Source organism: Rhinoraja longicauda, chromosome 15 (genome assembly GCF_053455715.1).
Source record: "Rhinoraja longicauda isolate Sanriku21f chromosome 15, sRhiLon1.1, whole genome shotgun sequence".
Classification (NCBI taxonomy): Eukaryota; Metazoa; Chordata; class Chondrichthyes; order Rajiformes; family Arhynchobatidae; genus Rhinoraja; species Rhinoraja longicauda.
Genome location: NC_135967.1, coordinates 43,412,439 through 43,432,501, shown reverse-complemented (window position 1 = coordinate 43,432,501; position 20,063 = coordinate 43,412,439). Strand labels below are relative to the sequence as shown.

At 42.9% G+C, this 20,063-nt stretch overlaps 1 protein-coding gene across 1 annotated transcript; it reads right to left on the bottom strand.

Moving 5' to 3' along the window:
- Positions 1-180: 180 nt before the first annotated feature.
- On the bottom strand, positions 181-18,778 carry cdx4 (caudal type homeobox 4). Its single transcript, XM_078411855.1, has 4 exons — positions 18,352-18,778; positions 11,768-11,913; positions 10,595-10,774; positions 181-288 (listed from the first exon to the last, which is right to left on the bottom strand). The coding sequence occupies exons 1-4, from the start codon at positions 18,776-18,778 to the stop codon at positions 181-183; spliced, it is 861 nt and encodes a 286-aa protein (XP_078267981.1).
- Between the last annotated feature and the right edge of the window lie 1,285 nt (positions 18,779-20,063).

Below are 20,063 nucleotides of genomic sequence, written 5' to 3'. Positions count from 1 at the left end.
TGTGCGGGGGGGGGCGGGATGACGTCACAAGCGGCGGCGGCGCGCCTTGGAGATCAGGTGGGGGGAGTTAGGGGCGGAGCCGGGTTGACGGTCACGTGGGCAAGCGGGCGGGTTGAAGATTCGCCTGAGAGGGCGGGCGAGGGTCACGTGGGGTCCGCGGGCGGGACCGCGCTTCGACGGTCACGTGGGTTCCGCGGGCGGGGCCGCGCTTCGACGGTCACGTGGGTTCCGCGGGCGCGCTTTGACGGTCACGTGGGGTGGGTGGTCCTTCGACGATGGCGGCGGCTCCTAGAAGAGTGAAGAGAAAAAGAAACGGAAAAAACAGAGAAACATAGGCCCAAGAAGAGTAAGTCATTCGGCCCTTGGAGCCAGCACCGCCATTCAATATGATCATGGCTGATCATCCAAAATCAGTACCCAGTTCCTGTTTTCTCCTCATATCCCTTTGATTCCTTCAGCCCGAAGAGCTAAATCTAACTCTCTTGAAAACATCCAGTGAATTGAATAACTTACCGCGACACCACCGGGCCGCAATAGAGGGAGAAGGAGAGAGAGAGAGAGAGGGGGAGGGAGAGGGGGGAGAGAGAGGGGGGGGAGAGAGAGAGTGGGGGGGGAGAGAGAGAGTGGGGGGAGAAAGGGAGAGGGAGAGAGGGGGAGAAAGGGAGAGAGGAGGGAGGGAGGGGGTGTGAGGAAGAGAGGGGGAAGAGGGGGTGAGAGGAAGAGGGGGGGAGAGAGAGGGGAGGGAGGGTGGGGGTGAGAAGAAGACAAAGAGCGGGGGGGGGTGAGAGAGACGGGGAGGGAGGGGGAGAGGGTGGGGGTGACAGGAAGAGAGGGGGGAAGAGAGGAGAGGGTGGGGGGAGACGGGAGGGTGGGGAGAAAGGTTGGGGGGAGGGGGAGTTTTCCCGTCACGATTTTGTACCTTTGTGTCTGAACAATGAAATTCTCAAATTCTCACAGCAGCAGCACAACAGGTTTGTATGCACGGCACGCAATAGATAATATAATAAACAAACAAAAAAAAGTTTATTAAAAAATACAATACAGTATAGTGAAAAAATAAATACAAAGCCCCTGAATGATAAATGCTGGCCTTGTCAATGATGCCCAGGTACCAAAAACAAACAAACATTCTAATTTGCCATGAAATCATTCCATTTATCCTGTTCGAACAAGAGACGCATTATAGCAGAACAACCTGTAGCATTTAATACATTCAAGTAACCATGCACATAGCACGTGTACAGGAACACATGAACCACTATGCAGCCGAAGATGAATCCTGAAGGAGGAAATAATAACAACTTTATTTGTACAGCACTTTTCGTACAATTGAATGCAACCCAAAGTGATTGTGTGAAGCATTGGCTATTGGTATTATTGTATGGCTTTGTGAAGACTGAAAGCATAACATTTGTGTGTTAAATCAAATTTAACTTTTGAACAACTGCAAGCCGATTGCCATTAAGTCAATAATGAAGGATGAGAGGGGGATCTCATTGAAACCTACCAAATAATGAACGGCCTAGATAGAGTGGATGTGGTGAGCATGTTTCCAGTAGTGAGTCTAGGACCAGAGGGTACAGCCTCAGTATGAAAGGACGTACCTTTAGAATGGAGATGAGAGGGAATTTATTTTGCTAGAGAGTGGTGAATAAGTGGAATTCATTGCCACAGGCAGCTATGGACAGCTATGGAGGCTGACTCATTAGGTATTTTTAAATCAGAGATTGATAGGTTCGTCATTTGTAATGGTGTTAAATGTTATGGGGGGAAGGTAGGAAATTGGAGTTGATAGGGAAAAATAGATCAGCCATGATCGAATGACAGAGCAGACTTGCTAGGCCAGATGGGCTAATTCTGCTGATATGTCTTATGGTTCTTATAACAAATAGTGGAATGGTGAAGCAACAGTTTAGTAGAAAATAGCTTGCCCTGCTATTCACTTGTGTATTTCCTGACCAAGTTGAACCTCAAAATGCATGACCTCACTTGTCAAGGTTCAATTTCGCCAACAATTCTCTTGCCCAGATTCCCAGTTGATCTAAATCCTGTTGTGTCCTTAGCCAACCTTTTTCATCTTCATTATCCACTGTATTGCCAATTTTTATGTCATCTGCAATTTTTATGTCATCTGGTGGCACTAATAATGCCACCAACGTTCTCTTCCAAATCATTCATACACTGTATATGTTAAACAATAAAGCACTCAGCACCGATCCCTGCAGCGCACCAATGGTTACAGATCTCCAATCTGAAAGGCAAGCCTCCACTAGCACCCTCTCCTACTACCAAGCCAATTATATATCAAATTTGCTATCTCCCCCCTGTATTCTACCCTTCTGTACCAGTTTGCCATGTGGGATATTATCAAGGGTCTAGCTGAAATCTAAGTAGACTATATTGATTGCTATGCCCTCATCAATTCTCTTGGTCGCCTAAAAAAACTCAAATCACATTTGTCAGATGTGATCTTCCATGAGCAAATTCTTGTTGACTGTCCCTAATCAAGTGCAAATAAATCATGTCACCCATAACTTCCTACCACTGATGTCAGGCTTACTAATCTGAAGTTCCTTGACTTGTCCTTGCAGCCCTTCTTAAATAAAGGCACAACGTTAGCTCTCCAGTCTTACGGTGCTTCACCTTTGGCTAATGAAGATACAAAAATGTTTTCCAGGACACCAGCAATCTCCTCCCTTGCTGCCCAGAACATTCTGAGATACACCTGGTTAGGACCCAGGAATTTATTAGTAAGTGTGTCAGGGGTTATGGGGAGAAGGCAGGAGAATGGGGTTGAGAGGGAAAGATAGATCAGCCATGATTGGCGGAATGATGAGCCGATGGCCTAATTCTGCACCTATACCATATGAACATTCACCATTATGCACCATGACTGCCAGCATCTCCTCCTTATACTGTCAATATAATTCAGGACGCCACTGTTCCCTTCCTTTTCCACATAATTAAGGATGAGGTATAAGAAAATAACTGCAGATGCTGGTACAAATCGATTTATTCACAAAATGCTGGAGTAACTCAGCAGGTCAGGCAGCATCTCGGGAGAGAAGGAATAGGTTCTTTGTAAGACCTCGGCTATCTCCTGTGGCACCACACATAGATAGTTTAGTTTATTGTACAGTGAAAAGCTTTTTACCTCGTGCTAACCAGTCAGCGGAAAGACTGCACATGACTACAGTCAAGCTATCCACACAGATCCACACAAACACACAGATCCTTAAGGAGAACTACTCAATCTGTTTATCCTTTTGCTCTTAGGAGATATGCAGTAATTCTGGTCAGCTTTGAGAAAGAAGTTGGATCTAACTGGGAACTATAGAGAGATTTTCCTGCTGTCTATCACAGGCAAAATCATTGCCAAGGTCCTCCACAATCACCTCCACCCACTGACTGACGGTCCGCATGCTGATTTACATTGTGGATTTTGTCCATTTAGAAGTTCAGTGAATATGTTCTTCACCTTGTGATACTCCAATACAAATGCAGGGAGCAATACCGCCATATGACTTTCATCGGCCAGGAGGGAGTGTGGAGTACTCACCCAAAATGGGCTATTCATTGAAATTCATCTCCATCGCTTCATTGATGCCATGCAAGCCAGGTTCTTAACCAGCAAGCCCTCAGAGCCATTCTCAATGAAGATCAGTATTAAACAAGTCTATGGAGACACAAGGAACTGCAGATGCTGGTTTACAAAAAGAAAAGTCACAAAGTGCTGGAGTAACTCAGCGGGTCAGGCAACATCTCTGGAGAAGATGGATAGATGACGTTTCAGTCAGAACTGAAGAAGGGTCCTGACCCGAAATGTCACCTGTACATGTTCTCCAGAAATCTGCCTGACCGGCTGAGTTGCTCCAGCTGTCCTTCTTTGCAAACTAGCATCTCCAGTTCCTTGTATCCAGAAAATATTTTATTGTAAGAAGATAACTGCAGATGCTGGTACAAATCGAAGGTATTTATTCACAAAATGCTGGAGTAACTCAGCAGGTCAGGCAGCATCTCAGGAGAGAAGGAATGGGTGACGTTTCAGGTCAAGACCCTTCTTCAGACTGATGTCAGGGGGGCGGGACAAAGGAAGGATATTGGTGGAGACAGGAAGATAGAGGGAGATCTGGGAAGGAGGAGGGGACGGGAGGGACAGAGGAACTATCTAAAGTTGGAGAAGTCGATCTTTCAAACAAGGCTGTTTTATTACCCCAATGTTGCACTTCCTATCCAACACCGTTCCCGAGGGAGTGCAGCTTTTATTCGTTCTCTGAGGGAAATTGAACAATCTGTGACTAATACACTCCAGAACCAAAGTTACCTAAGCCCTCAGTGGTCCTGCTGTCGTGTGCAGATGATGCTTCCATTTACACTTGCTTGCAGGCTGGGATCCAAGCTGTCATCAACTGGGCATCACTCGTCACAGGAAACCCAGGAGCTTTTGATCTGCTCTTGCAGCCAGCCACACCAGACAGGCGACTGGTTTAGATTGTTTTATTGATACGGCACGGAAACAGGCCCTTCGGCCCACCGAGTCCGCACCAGCCAGCGATCCTCGCACACATCAACTCTATCCTACGTACACTGGGGACAAGTTTATATATACCAAGCCAATTAACCTACAAAACCGTATGTCTTTGGAGTATGAGAGGAAACAAGACCTCGGAGAAAACCCACGCGGTCACGGGGAGAACGTACAAACTCTGTATAGACAAGCACCCGTAGCCGGGATTAAACCCGGGTCTCTGGTGTTCTTAGCATTGTAAGGCAGCAATTTTACCGCTGCACCACCGTGCTGTCCTTTAGAAACATAGAAAATAGGTGCAGGAGTAGGCCATTCGGCCCTTCGAGCCTGCACCGCCATTCAATATGATCATGGCTGATCATCCAGCTCAGTAACCTGTACCTGCCTTCTCTCCATACCCCCTGATCCCTTTAGCCACAAGGGCCACATCTAACTCCCTCTTAAATATAGCCAATGAACTGGCCTCAACTACCTTCTGTGGCAGAGAATTCCACAGACTCACCACTCTCTGTGTGAAGAAATGTTTTCTCATCTCGGTCCTAAAAGACTTACCCCTTATCCTTAAGCTGTGACCCCTGGTTCTGGACTTCCCCAACATTGGGAACAATCTTCCCGCATCTAGCCTCTCCAACCCCTTAAGGATTTTATATGTTTCTATAAGATCCCCCCTCAGTCTTCTAAATTCCAGCGAGTATAAGCCTAGTCTATCCAGTCTTTCTTCATATGAAAGTCCTGCCATCCCAGGGATCAATCTGGTGAACCTTCTCTGTACTCCCTCTAAGGCTTTGAGTTCATTTGTGTTTCTGGTGACCCCCAGGTTGTTGATTGTAGTCACCTCAGCAGTGATAATCGCATTGAAAATCAAGATTGATTGAAAAGCATCATTCTGAAATGAATATGTTTTTTGTCCCAATAGGTGCTGCTTGACCTGCTAAGTATTTCCGGCATTTTCACCTTTTATTGTGGCTGGACTCCCCTCAGAATAGTCATTTCCTGGCACTTGTGGAGCAAATGTTATTTGCCACTTAAAGTTAAAATGTTAGAAGTTAAAACATGATATGTTAACATGGGATGCAAGATCCCATGTTAAAAACTATTATGGGCAATATTCTGACTGAAACCAAAGTTAATTTGTAGTAAGGAACTGTAGCTACTGAAGATAACACACAAAGTGCTGGAGTAAATCAGCGGGTCAGGCAGCATCTCTGGAGAAAAAGGGGTGACGTTTCAGGTCGGCACCCTTTTTCAGATTTGTGACGTTTCAGGTCGGAACCCTTCAAAATTTGTTGTAACATACCTGCTGCGAAAAAGATTGCCTGTGGCACCTTCAACAATTATAATTACATTTCAGATGTAATTTAATTCTGATGAAAAATCATTGGGTTTTAAAAATTAACACTCTCCTTCAAAGCTGCTCGACTTGCTAAGTATTCAGAGCATGATATTATTGTTTTAGATTTCCAACAACAATAGTTTTGTTTTTGCTTCGGATTTCATTAACTGAAGCATTTTGAAATATCACGTAAAATACTCCAAAGGGGCTGAATTTTTCAACAATATCTTTCCAATAGACATACAGAAACTCATATTTTCTATGGCTTTTAGGAACATAGTGGTCCCCTGCATGAGAAATAGCAGCTCCTTTATTCTAGTTCTCATGTGATGAAGCAGTTTAAGTGATGCAGTTATCTTGTGAAGTTACCCTCCTGCCTTTTAGTTCACACCTGATAAAAAGGCCTATGTGCCACCAACTGCTTGTGAAGTAACTCCTCTTCCTTTTCACTTCACACTTGAGGCCTGGTACCACATGATCAATCCCCAAAACTTCTTAAAAGTCATATATTACATTTCTGTTTAGAGGCACCTGAAAATACAAGCCATTATGTAGTAACTGAAAGGTCTCTTGATTACATTTGCAGTCCATTGTGGAAATCAGAGCATTACTGCATGCAGGGTACCGCCTAGGGGCTGCTGACCTCTTCAGTATTTTGACGTGGCTGTATCAAGCAAAAAACTGCAAAATTACAGTCTAACCGTGTGATCGTCTCACGCATCAGAAATTTGACAACTGGTTTTAATCTTTACCTTCTGATATAATCTGCTAATGTTCACAGCCAACAATGCTGAGGTTAAAGAGGAAAATGGATATGTATTGCAAAACACCAGTTATCCAGATATTTAAGTTATCAAGTCATACAAAGTGGAAACAGGCCCTTCAGCCCAATTTGCCCACACTGCCCAACACCAGATGATCCAGTGAAATCATCTGGAGCAGATAATCTAACCTGACTTCAAGATTGCTGTGTTAGATGTATAAACTGAATAGTTTAAAACTTGATCCATCAGAAACATAAAGTGTAAAGGGGATTAGACATTACAACATAAACTCAGTGGGTTTCACAGATTATTACTGCATTTTTGTAAAATTTGAAATTTTATAATAACATTTGTAAACATACTCACGAGCCAGAAACCACTGAAGCCTTTCGTTTTCCATTTGGTAAAATCTGGCATCAGTGCTTTTCTTACATTTAGAACTTTTTCCAACCTTAAGTCTTAGTGTCATAGTTATACAGCATGGAATAGGCACTTTGGCCCAAAGAGCCCATGCCGATCACATGCCCTATCCACACTGCCCCTCCTGCCTGCATTTGGCCCATATGCAGAAACGGGTCACAGTCTAAGAATAAAGGGGAGGCCTTTAAAACTGAGATGAGAAAAAACTTTTTCACCCAGAGAGTTGTGAATTTGTGGAATTCTCTGCCACAGAAGGCAGTGGAGGCCAATTTACTAGATAAATTTAAAAGAGTTTGATAGAGCTCTAGGGGCTAGCAGAATCAAGGGATATGGGAAGAAGGCAGGTTACTGATTGTGGATAATCAGCCAAGATCACAATGAATGGCGGTGCTGGCTCGAAGAGCCAAATGGCCTCCTCCTGTACCTATTTTCTATGTTTATATATCCCTCTAAACCTATCCCATTCATGTACCTGTTCAAATGTATTTTAATTTCAAGGACCAGCATATGGAACTTTGCACAGGGTTTAAATATGTGAACACCATCAAGTTCAATTTATTTTAGACAGATAACAATAAAAATATTATAATTGCTGATTACTAACTTCTCATACCAAGAAAGACTTTCATTCACATAGTCTGGCTCATAACCACTGGAGATCCCACTAGTTTAACATTTTAAACATTTATATTCAAACCTCCAGAATAGGATTTGAACCTACAAAATTTTGACTTGTGGAGATGCCGTCAACTGAACCACAATAACCATCCCTCTGAAGTCATTATCTGAGAAATAATTGGAAGATAAATTTAGATTCAGACTTATTGACCTGTAATATTAACTCAGGGTTTCTCTCTCGCAGGTGTTACATGACCTGTTGAATATCTCCAACATTGTCTGTTTTTATGATGGTAGATGTAGTTGAGCTTTGTAATTAGAATAGTCCTTTTAAGACGGGAAAAATCTCCCTGTGAAAAATGTCAGACCAGAGAGCATTAAGGTGAGAAGTTCACAGTTTAAAGGAGTTGTGTGGAGCAAGTTGATTTAAATTGAGCAAAATCTAAAGCGTTGGAGGAACTTGGTGGGTCAGGCAACATCTGTAAAGGGAATGGACAGGCGACCTTTCAGGCCGGCATCCTTCTTCAGACCCAACCCGAAATGCCATCTGAACATTCCCTCTATAGATGTTGCATGACCTGCTGAGTTCATCCAGCAATTTGTGTTTTGTTCAAGATTCCAGAATCTGCAGTTCCTTGAGTCATAGAAACATAGAAACATAGAAAATATGTGCAGGAGTAGGCCATTCGGCCCTTCGAGCTGATCATCCAGCTCAGTAACCTGTACCTGCCTTCTCTCCATACCCCCTGATCCCTTTAGCCACAAGGGCCACATCTAACTCCCTCGTAAATATAGCCAATGAACTGGCCTCAACTACCTTCTGTGGCAGAGAATTCCACAGACTCACCACTCTCTGTGTGAAGAAATGTTTTCTCATCTCGGTCCTAAAAGACTTCCCCCTTATCCTTAAGCTGTGACCCCTGGTTCTGGACTTCCCCAACATCGGGAACAATCTTCCCGCATCTAGCCTCTCCAACCCCTTAAGAATTGTGGCCCCTCAGTCTTCTAAATTCCAGTGAGTATAAGCCTAGTCTATCCAGTCTTTCTTCATATGAAAGTCCTGCCATCCCAGGGATCAATCTGGTGAACCTTCTCTAGACTTATGCTGAACTATTATATGACACAGATGTTCTGAGTTTTGGAAGATGCATTAGTCTCTTTTCTAATGCTGCACACCATAGTCGAGTTGTAGATTCCAGCGTAAAGCTAAGGAATCTGTTTCTCCCATATTATGCCTGTATGTCTTGCATAAGAATAGCAATGTGATTAATTTGAATGGAAGTTCTCAAATTCATAGATTGGATGGGAATAGGTAAGTTCAGTTACCTGTATTTTAGTTACTTTATTTCAATGTGTTGAATTATTTCTGAGTGTTTTAACATACTTGACAACAGACTTTTAAGGATCTGAGGCTCTACTTGGCAAGCGTTCTGGGGATGAGGCCTCAGCAGTTTGTTGTGTGAAGTCAACTTGCTGCTGGTGGCTTCCTGCATTTTGCTGGACTACTTCTAGATGTCGGACTGGGAGCTTATTTGGCCCACCACACACATCCTTGATAAGCATGGGTTAGCAGGACTGTGGGCAAAGAGCATGGGCATTAGGTCAACTCCAGCCCAAAATAGCCCATTTTCATCTTTTTAAAACAATTTAGATTGAAGAAACTTCATTGGCATATCGCTGCACATAATGTAATTGGAAAACATTATGCACTTATTTGTGTAAAGATATACAAACTCCAATAAATATGCAGAGATAAAGTAGCTTAAGTGTGTAAAGGATTCCAACATACCATTGTCGGTACATATGACAATTAAACACTCTTGACTCTTGAAAAATAAAGCACTGGAAGACCTCAGCAGGTCAGGCAGCATCTGTGGAGGGAACAGACAGGTGACGTTTTGAGTCACCACACTTCTGCACTCGCTGAGTTCCTCCAGCGTGTTGCTTTTTGCTGAAGATTCCAACATCTGCAGTCTCTCGTGTCTCCCTTATTTTTATGTTACATTTGACATTTTTGGAGGCGCAAAGTAATAAGATGACATTCCGTGACATACCAAACAATAGCTCAACAAGCAGGGGTTGGATTTATATCCTACACGATTGAAAATCTTGTTTTATTTTGATTGTGCTTAACAAATCTCCCCTCAACCCCACCCACCCACACACACACACACCATTAAAAGCTACAAGAGTGGCAACCCAGTTCTAGTTTCATACTGGTACTCAAATGCATAAGGCTGACGTCACTATGTTGTCTGAAACATTTTGGATTAAAAATAAGGTACAGTACTTGCAAATGGAATCCAATTTTGCTGAACAACCATCATATATTTTGTCAAAGCAGCTGTGTGTCGTGACATAGCTTACAGAGTATAACCCTCCATTTAACAACATAACAGGCAAAATGATGCATTCTGCTGTCCGTTCATATCTGGCGGTAACTTTTTACCTCAGGAGATCAGACTGTTCGGTGAACTTTTGTAACTTAGTCCGCGCCAAAACATGGCGACACTTGTGGCACTGCCTAGGTGAGGTCTGCTGCATGATTTTACCAGGTTTACGCAAAAACAAAACATTTCACTGTACCTAGGTACATGTGACAATAAAGTATCATTGAATTGAATCGACCTCCTTAGTCAAGGAATTACCATGCAGTGTGGGAGGAATGTAATGAAGACTTTAAACAAAAATCTTCTGAATAATTTTCAAGCAATGGTCGATTTGCACTTACAACGTCCACTGGCGATCACCTATTAACAAATCGTGAATCGCTCCATGATATCCTTAAAAAAAATTCACATCTTCTGAAAATGTAAAGCGTCTTTTCTCTTAAATGGAGTGCTCTCTGTACATAATCCTTGGCATGTGGCTGGTTCATCCTCAAGCTTTGAGGTCCTTGTGGTCGTGCACTGATTAGAGTGTGACAGTTACTTGAGCCATATTCCCAACAGATGGGCCCCCCGAGATGTGGCCTCCAAGCAACATCTGGCCTGCCATCTCCACAGAACTTCCTGGACCCGGCCCGTGGTGTGTTAGACAGCCATCAGACTGAGCCTGTTTCTTGTTCATCTTTCGCTCCTTAGCCCTTCGATTCTGGAACCAGATTTTTACCTGAGTGGAATCAAATGAAAACAATGAAAGTCTTGAATGTTTCCGTTAGTGGGGGAGTCTAGGACTAGAGGGCATAACCTCAGAATTAAAGAACGTTCCTATAGGAAGGAGATGAGGATGAATTTATTTCGTCAGAGGGTGGTGAATCCATTGGATTCTTTGCCACAGAAGGCTGTGGAGACCAAGTCCATAGATATTTTTAAGGCAGAGACAGGTGGATTCTTGATTAGGACGGGTGGCAGGGGTTATGGGGAGAAGGCAGGAGAATAGGGTTAGGAGGGAGAGATAGATCAGCCCTGATTGAATGCCGGTGTAGACGATGAGCCGAATGGTCTAATTCTGCTCCTATCACATGACCTTATAAAACATGACCTCAGCAACAATCAGTAAGTTGTAGGAAGGAACTACAGATGCTGGTTTACATTGAAGATAGACACAAAATGCTGGAGTAACCCAGTGGGACAGGCAGCATCTCTGGAGAGAAGGAATGGGTGACGTTTTGGGTCAAGACCCTTATTCAGACAAATTTTGTAAGATATTTTAGGGATAAAAAAGATATTACATTTATTCAGTCCTGGATTGTAATTGGGCATTGAACAGAAATCAAAGAATGGGAATAAATGTATTGTTTGCAGGCTGTTTGCAAGTTATGATTCACTGGGTATCACAGGGATCAGTTCTTGGGTCCCAACTATAAGTTTAGTTTAGTTTATTGTCATGTGTACCGAGGTACAGTGAAAAACTTGTGTCGAGTGCTAACCAGCCTGAAGAAGGGTCTCGACCCGAAACGTCACCCATTCCTTCTCTCCCGAGATGCTGCCTGTGCCGCTGAGTTACTCCAGCATTTTGTGTCTATCAGCGGAAAGACAATACATGATTACAATGGAGCCATTTATAGTGTACAGTCACATGAAATAAATAATCTATATAACATGTGAGGGAGGGGTCACGGCGTAAGTGGAATCTTATATCTATGAAAGTCTGCCAACGAACCTGTCTTTCAGAGAGTCCAAGTATCGATGCCAGTTCAGCTTTTCTCTTGATAGTGATGTACCTGTTGTAGTGAAACTCCTTCTCCAGCTCAAGTCTCTGATGATCTGTATAAACCACCCTGTATTTGTCTTTTGTCCGGGTTTTACCTGGAAAACGACGTTAAAAAGTAAACACACATAAGAAGCGATTTCAAAACGACCAGATTGTGAAAGCCGGGTCTTTCGTTAAACCATTTGATTTTTGGCCATTCGCCTGTCAGACGCGTCAATGGTATTTTCTAGTCAGTGCGTGCTAGTTTTGGGAGCCCGGTTTAATATTTAGATAGAGGAAGAACGAGATAGAAGAGTTCTATGTTTACATATTCTGTTGTGTTGCAGCAAGTAAGAATTTCATTGTTCTGGCTGGGACATGTGACAATAAAACACTTGTAAAGTCTTGTAAAACTGTATTTCCCATTTTCAATAGTTTGTATAGGAAGGAGCTGTAGATGTTGGTTTAAACCGACGATAGACACAAACTGCTGGAGTAACTCTGCGATTGGTGACGTTTCGGTTCGAGACACTTCTTCAGACTGAAGGGTCTTGACCCGAAACGGCACCCATTCCTTCTCTCCAGAGATGCTGCCTGTCCAGATAGTTAGCTGATTGCCATTGTTATCTGATTTATCATAGCTACCGATAATGGAATTGCTCGCATTTCGAACAACATTATAATGTTCTGCATTTGAAGAATGTAAATAAATACAATTGCGATTCTTGGAGACACAGAATCACATTTAATCATTGGAGATAATGTTCCACTAAAGCGCGCCGACGCGCATAATATTTTAAATGTACAGGAAAGAACTGCAGGGGCTGGTTTAAACCGAAGATAGACACAAAATGCCGGAGTGACTCAGCGGGACGGGCAGCATCTCTGGAGAAAATGAATAGGTAACGTTTCGGGCTTGAGATCCTTCTTCAGACTTCTTATATTTTTAATAGTTGCAGTCAGATATCGGTGGTAATAATTAAAACGAACTCCCTTCTCGGCACATACAATGTCCCAACTTTTTTTGCGAATAAACCAATTTTGATTTTGGTCTTGCGGTATTGACCCTCACGGAACAATTTAAAGCACATAGGGTTCGCCAAATTCTAATTTCTTCAGCAGTCTAACTCCAGCGCCTTGCTGTTAAACATGCCCGTACTTCTATAAGCAATGCCTTCCCATCAAAGCTGTTTCCCAGATAAGTAAGTTCTCAAAACAAAATGTAGTTAGGTGTACAAAATGACACCACCGAGGTGTCATTTTCGGCAGCCCAGTTTTCTACGGACTCCGCCATGTCCCACATTGAATACAACCCTCCTGCTCACATTAGTTCCCAATTGCCCAATGCTGAAACTTAATTTAAAGCAGAACTCCAGATTTCCATTAAAAACATGTATTATATTATTGGAGAAGGAAATTTTATTTACAATTATAACTGTCAAACACGCTATATAACTTGGAGACATTATTTTTGTACTATTATTATATTCTATATTTTTATATACTGAACTTTTTGTTTATTATGGGTTTTACAGAGTACTATGTTTAAATATCTGTTGTGCCGCTGCAAATAAGAATTTAATTGCTCCGTTTCGGGACGTATATCTGACAATTTTTGAAATCTCAATCTAAATGCTTCGGAGAACAGCGAATAAAAGGGTCATCTCTCCTCAAAAGCTTTTACTTCTTGTAAACATTTGCAGTTCGTTAATCTAATCCTGGTAATTGAGAGGTAGGAACAGACGACTCGATGAAGCACACACCCAGTTTGTGGACTATTTAACAACACCACATTCATATGATAAAATCAACACACTCCATACAAAGAGCTACAAGCCAATTTTACAAAAGGTTGACTTTCTGGTAGCTGGATCACAGGACCATCTGATTTAGTTCGCATAAACAAGCAGCGGCATCGACTTTAATCTTCTCAAGCATTTTGTTTTGCCTAAAAATAACATTGAAAACGTAAGCATTTACCTGGTTCCTTGGGCGACAAATACTTAAAAAGAGGGAGCCACATATCTTTAAGGATTGTTAAATGAGATCTGGTAATATGTGATGGTTTACTTTTTAAATGTTGCAAACGGTAAGTTGGTTTGCATTTATAGTGCGGTCTATACTTGACATTTACTTAATTAATTTGTTAGTTTATACTAACTGACCATAATATCGATCACTCTTTAAAAACAATGCTTTCTCATAGACCATGGTATTTCGATAAATCCTCTCCAAATAAACCATACAGGGGCATCCTCATGTAATATAACTGCGTTGATACTAGCAATTTTCCTCAAAATAATACACCACGATTTACTTACAGTAGGTGAGTATTAACAACTATTTGAAGTGATTTAGAACGTAGAAAATATTGACCTTAACATTTTTAACCGTTCCCCTTTACATTATGCCTTGCCTATTGAACGGTTACATTGTATGTACATATGCACATAGATGTGTGTACGTTATATATATATAACGTACACACATATATAACGTACATATATATATAGTTTTTTCATAGATATGTGTGTACGTATTATATGTATATATATAGTACGTATATAAGGATATACATTATATATATAATATATAAGGATACATATATATAATGCATCCTTATATAGTACTGTATATATAATGTGTATATATACGTGTGTGTGTGTGTGTGTATGTATGTGTGTGTATGTATGTATATGCATGTATGCATGTGTTATGTTAAAACCCATCACATTTGTATTTATCTCACAAAATCTATTTACTTTCCATATCCTTTTTAATATTTAATGGTTTAAATATTGTAAACGGTAAGTTGGTTCGTCACAAACAAACGAAATAGTTTAAGAAAATAACTGCAGATGCTGGTACAAATCGATTTATTCACAAAATGCTGGAGTAACGAAATAGTTTTTTTGGTTAATTTCGGGATATCCTTATGAACCATTAGTAAAGGTTTTCAGATCGTTGATCCAACTTAGAAATAATTGGAGTTTATGTCTGCACACTGGTTCACGGATGCTGCATATTTGCATTTGAACAAGAAATGACCCGTCTTGGTGGTGTATCAAGGGTTAAAATTCAACAGGTTACACGAAGCCTATGTAAATATGACCTCGGTTTATAACGCGGCCATCCGCACGGGTATTATTCACCTTTGCAATAAAATTCAGGGACATTGCGAGCCAGACAATGCTACGAGGACAAGATTCATTATTTATTGTGAAAATCGGCACTCTTTCCGGTAATATAAAGAGTCCATGTTCCCAGATAATGAGGAGTTAGGAAGCGTAACAGGGCGCATATCAAAGCGAAGAGAGTGTTGAAAGAGCATGCCGCCTGAATATGACAAATAACAATGTAGTGACTGAAGAAACGAGACCTCACAGCTCGTTTACAGGATGGCAAATTAGCATTACAACCGCGACCGGCGCCTGACTTCAATCCAACCTCCTGCCATTTGCATGGGATTCTAACACTGCTATCTAGAACAGATAAAACTGAAAGCAAAAGTAGATCTGATTTCTCGGCACTGGATCGGGAATATTTGTCTCGAACTAAACTTACTGGGTTCAATTGATACAAATTTGCTGTCGGCTAATGGCATGCAGAGTTAAATTGATTTTATGCAATTAACAATTTCTGTTGATTGAATACAAACCAACATCTCTACTTCCATTGAATATCACAAAGAGTGCATTTGGTTCACCATGTGCCAGGTGCAACCTGCAATGAGCTCGGTAAATGAAACTGAACTCAACTCAATATATATTTTTTCTTCAAAAGCCTTTTCCAATCGCTGAATATTGCGAGGAGATCCGTGGAAACTAAAGTGGTTTGAAACATGCTTGTGGAGTGCCGGAGGAGTCGTCACACGGCAGTGACAACAGGAATAAGGTGGAGCCCTGCACGATGTGTAGGAATAACGTTGGCAGCTTACGAGGCTTTGTTCACACATACACCCACACACTATGTAATAACCTCTGCGTGACCTTCGAACAGGAGCTGGAGAGGAAGCATTCTCTGCATTCACCAGTTGCCTTCAAAACACCAAGATGCCCGGAGCTAACACCTCAAACCTCCTAGATAGACACAAAATGCTGGAATAACTCAGCGGGTCAGGCAGAATCTCCAGAGAAAGAGAATAGGGTCAGGACCCTTCTTCAGACCCGACCCGAAACGTCACCCATTCCTTTTCTCGAGAGATGCTGCCTGGCCCGCTGAGTTACCCCAGCATATTGTGTCTATCCTCGGTATAAACCAGAGTCTGCAGTTCCTTCCTACACCTTAAACCTCCTTCTTTGCCAATCTGATCGTTAATATTGGGACACTCTGATTTCCCATATTCCACAGGAAACGAACTCGGCAGAGGTGTGTCATTTCACTGGCAGACGACGACGTTTAGATAATATCGAAATAATTGTCAAACGCCATAAGCGATTGAAGGGCAACAACTTTGGTAAACGTCTTTGAAGCTGAAGGCACCTCGGCCGATGCGTGTGATCTGTTCCTAGTTTCTTCCACTGTTCTAATCGGAGAAACCAATCTACTTGAAATTCTCTTTGTGAGTTTTACGTGAAATATAGCTGGCATGACGAAGATGTCACCAAATGGACACTAATGAGTGGTAAACTGACTTCGAATAAAGTGGTCGGCGTGGACTGGTAGGGCCGAACGGGCCTGTTTCCGTGCTGTAATTGTTATATGGTTATATGGAACAATAATAATTGATTTCAGGTATTTTCTAATCATCCGAAGCGGCCTCGCTGAGAAAACGTTTGAAGGACGGCTCCGTGTAGTTATTCTCAACCTTAGATGATATAGTATCCAAGACCATGAGATACGTCTATCTGCATTTGTTGGAGCGAGGAATGGTGGGAGTATGGAACGAGCTGTCAAGAGGAGGTAGATAAGACACGAAATGCTGGAGTAACTCAGCAGGCCAGGCTGCATCACTGGAGAGTGGAAGTTGAGGCAGGAACAATAACAATATTTGAAAGACATCTGGACGTACATGGACAGGTTGAAAGGGACATGGGCCAAACGCGGGCAAATGGGACTAACTTCGATGGGGTAAAAGGACACAAAGTGCTGGAGTAACTCAGCGGGTCAGGCAGCATCTCTGGAGAACGTGGATTGGTGACGTTTCGGATCAGGACCCTTTGGGCATCGTGGTCGGCGTGGACGAGTTGGGCAGAATGGCCTGATTTCGTGCTGTAAGATTCTATGATATGATCAAAATCTGCCTGACTAATTCAGTCAGAAATATTGTGGCGAAAACAATGAAGGATTCGTTACATGCGATTGGGCAAGATTTCGTAAACGTTCTTGGCCCGCATATTGGCAGTCCCCCCTCAACATTAAAGTAAAGCAAACGTAGGGCACTTTGCTAATCTGGCGACCTTTACGCGGAATAAAACACTCCTTTCACACGCAGACATTGACAGCCAGCATCTGATAGGTGTTTATAGACACAAAATGTTGGAGTAACTCAGCGGGTCAGGCGACATCTCTGGAGAAAAGGAATGGGTTACGTTTTGGGTCGAGACCCTTTGAAGCGTCGCCGATTCATGTTCTCCAGAGATGCTGTTTGACCCACAAAGTTACTCCAGCATCTTGTGTCTATCTTCGGTAACCAGCATCTGCAGTTCCTTCTTACACAAAAAGTTGTTTAGAGCATTGGTCCAGCATTTCATATATTGCAGGTCGACACAAAATGCTGGAGTAATTCAGCGGGACAGGCAGCATCTCTGGAGAGAAGGAATGGGTGACGTTTCGGGTCGAGACCCTTGTTCGTCTTGTAATGTATCCTTGTAGCCTTGTCACTGTTCTTTCGGTCTATTGTAACATTGGTCTTAACTGTTCCATTCAATCCAATTGATCGCATGGACCGGTCTAGCCCGACTGAGCACACAGTAACAATTAAGTAAGATGCAATTTGGATCAACATTATTACCCTTCATTAACCTGCCAATAACTTCATATCTTGTTAAACCAACGAAAAGAACCCTGAATTGCCAGAAATTCAACCATATTAGCCAAACAGTGAAAAAAATACTAATTATTCCCTCATCTGAAAGACCTAGTGCTTGATCTTGATGCAGGAGGTTTAGTACACAGCCAATAAACATGATTTTACTGCGGGAAAATAAAAACGGAAAAGCGCCTGTAAAACTGTTACAGACCATCGAATGTCCACCCCGCCGAAGAGATGTGAAGAGCTGTCTATAAAAGTCTAAAGAAATCACGAAACATTTTGTAAAGCAAATAATCAACTCTGAACTCTGCCCAGATTTGAACCAGCATCGCCCTTAGACAGTTTTCAGTGTCGATAAAAGCAAAGGGCCAACACTTACAACTTTCTATAAGGAAGAAGTGTCGCTGTGTTGACACCTTTAAATAAGATACTCTTGTTTATTTCAACCGTTAGCCAATTGATTATTGCAACTGTACACAGCAATTGACGTTGCAATGTCCCACGCGTTGTTCCTATCATTTAACAGCTCGCCGTTTGACTTGTGAACATAACCCGCAGAAGTTAGGAGAGTGTTGCTTACCTGCTGCAGAGATCTGTGTCGTTTTCTTCATCCATTCATATGGATTGCGCCTTTGACTGTCGGGGGAAGTTTGTCCCACTGAGATGGTGTCTAAGGGAGGAAGGATCCCCGCGGATGTCGGGGTCATGGCATTGTAGTCGGGCGAACTGTAGGAAACCTGGACCGGAGAAGAGTTGCTTATCTGGACCGGCACTGTGTTGGATGGACCTGGCCCGTAGGAGCTCCAATCCTCCCTTGGTGGACCATAAGGAGAGGTCCAGGACACCGAGCCTTGTGGATGGTGCTCCATGTTAGGCACATGATATCCAGCGTACTCCGAATACTGTGAGGGAGAAACGAAGTTCTGTGCGGACAGATTGATGCTTGACCGTCTAACTGACCCCGGGTACATGCTTACTTCTTTATCCAATATGTAGCCCACGTACATGGCTAAGGTTAGGCTTCACACGCATGCTGCAGCCAGATGCGGCTCTGTGCCCCGACTGGCACTGGTCTGCCGAGGCTCATACTGACTTGGCCCTATCGCGCACGACTGACCATTGTTTTACAGGACCCTGCTACCGATCACCCACCAAAGGCACCGCCACGTCATTGCAACGCCTGGACACCCATTTACATACAAATAAGAACCGACGTTGATCTGGCGAAACCCCACCTTTCTGCCTCTTTCCAAGAGACGTATCTATCCATCTCGTCTAGGAAGAAACTGCAGGTGCTGGTTTAAACCGAAGATAGACGCAAAAAAATGCTGGAGAAGGGTCTCGACCCGAAACCTCACCAATTCCTTCTCTCCAGAGAAGCTGAGTTACTCCAGCTTTTCGTGTCCATCCATCCATCTCCCTGGCCATAATCAGTTCCAAGTTTTATTTAGATATAAATCACGCGTGATTATTTACGGACTAGTCTGGAGCACTTACCAAACTGAGAAGATTTACGAGGATGTTGTCAGGACTAGAGGGCCTGAGCTACAGGGAGAGTTTGGAGCTGGCTGGGACTCTATTCCTTGGAGCGCAGGAGGACGAGGGGTGATTGTTTTAGAGGTGTACAAAATCGTGAGAGGAATAGATCGGGTGTCTCTTGCACAGTGTCTCTTGCCCAGAGCAGAGGAATTAAGAAACATAGGACATAAGTTTAAGGGGAGGGGGGAAAAGATTTAATAGGAACCTGAGGTGTAACTTTTACACACAAATGGTGGTGGGTGTATGGAACGAGCTGCCGGAGGTAGTTGAGGCAGGGACATTCACAACGTTTAAGAAACATTTAGACAGGTACATGGATAGGACAGGTTTAGAGGGATATGGGCCAAGCACAGGCAGGTGGGACTAGTGTAGGTGGGACATGTTGGCCGGTGTGAGCAAGTTGGGCTGAAGGGCCTGTTCCACGCTGCTTCACTCTATGGCTGTTACTTAATCTGACGTTATAGAATCATAAAATGGTTGCAACACTGAAGGAGGTAAATTGGCCTGTCGAATTCTCACAGGCTGCACGTTGGACCCAGCATCACTACTCAGCCTTGCAGAGTCTTTGCTTGCATAGAAGAAGCCAACTGCAGATAGACACAAAAAGCTGGAGTAACTCAACGGGACAGGCAGCGCCTCTGGAGAGAAGGAATGAGCGACGTTTTGGTTTGGCTGATACCAACCACTCAATTGTAAAGCAACCCCCCACACACCTAATTTTACTCTTGGTTATAGAGTCACACAGCACGGACT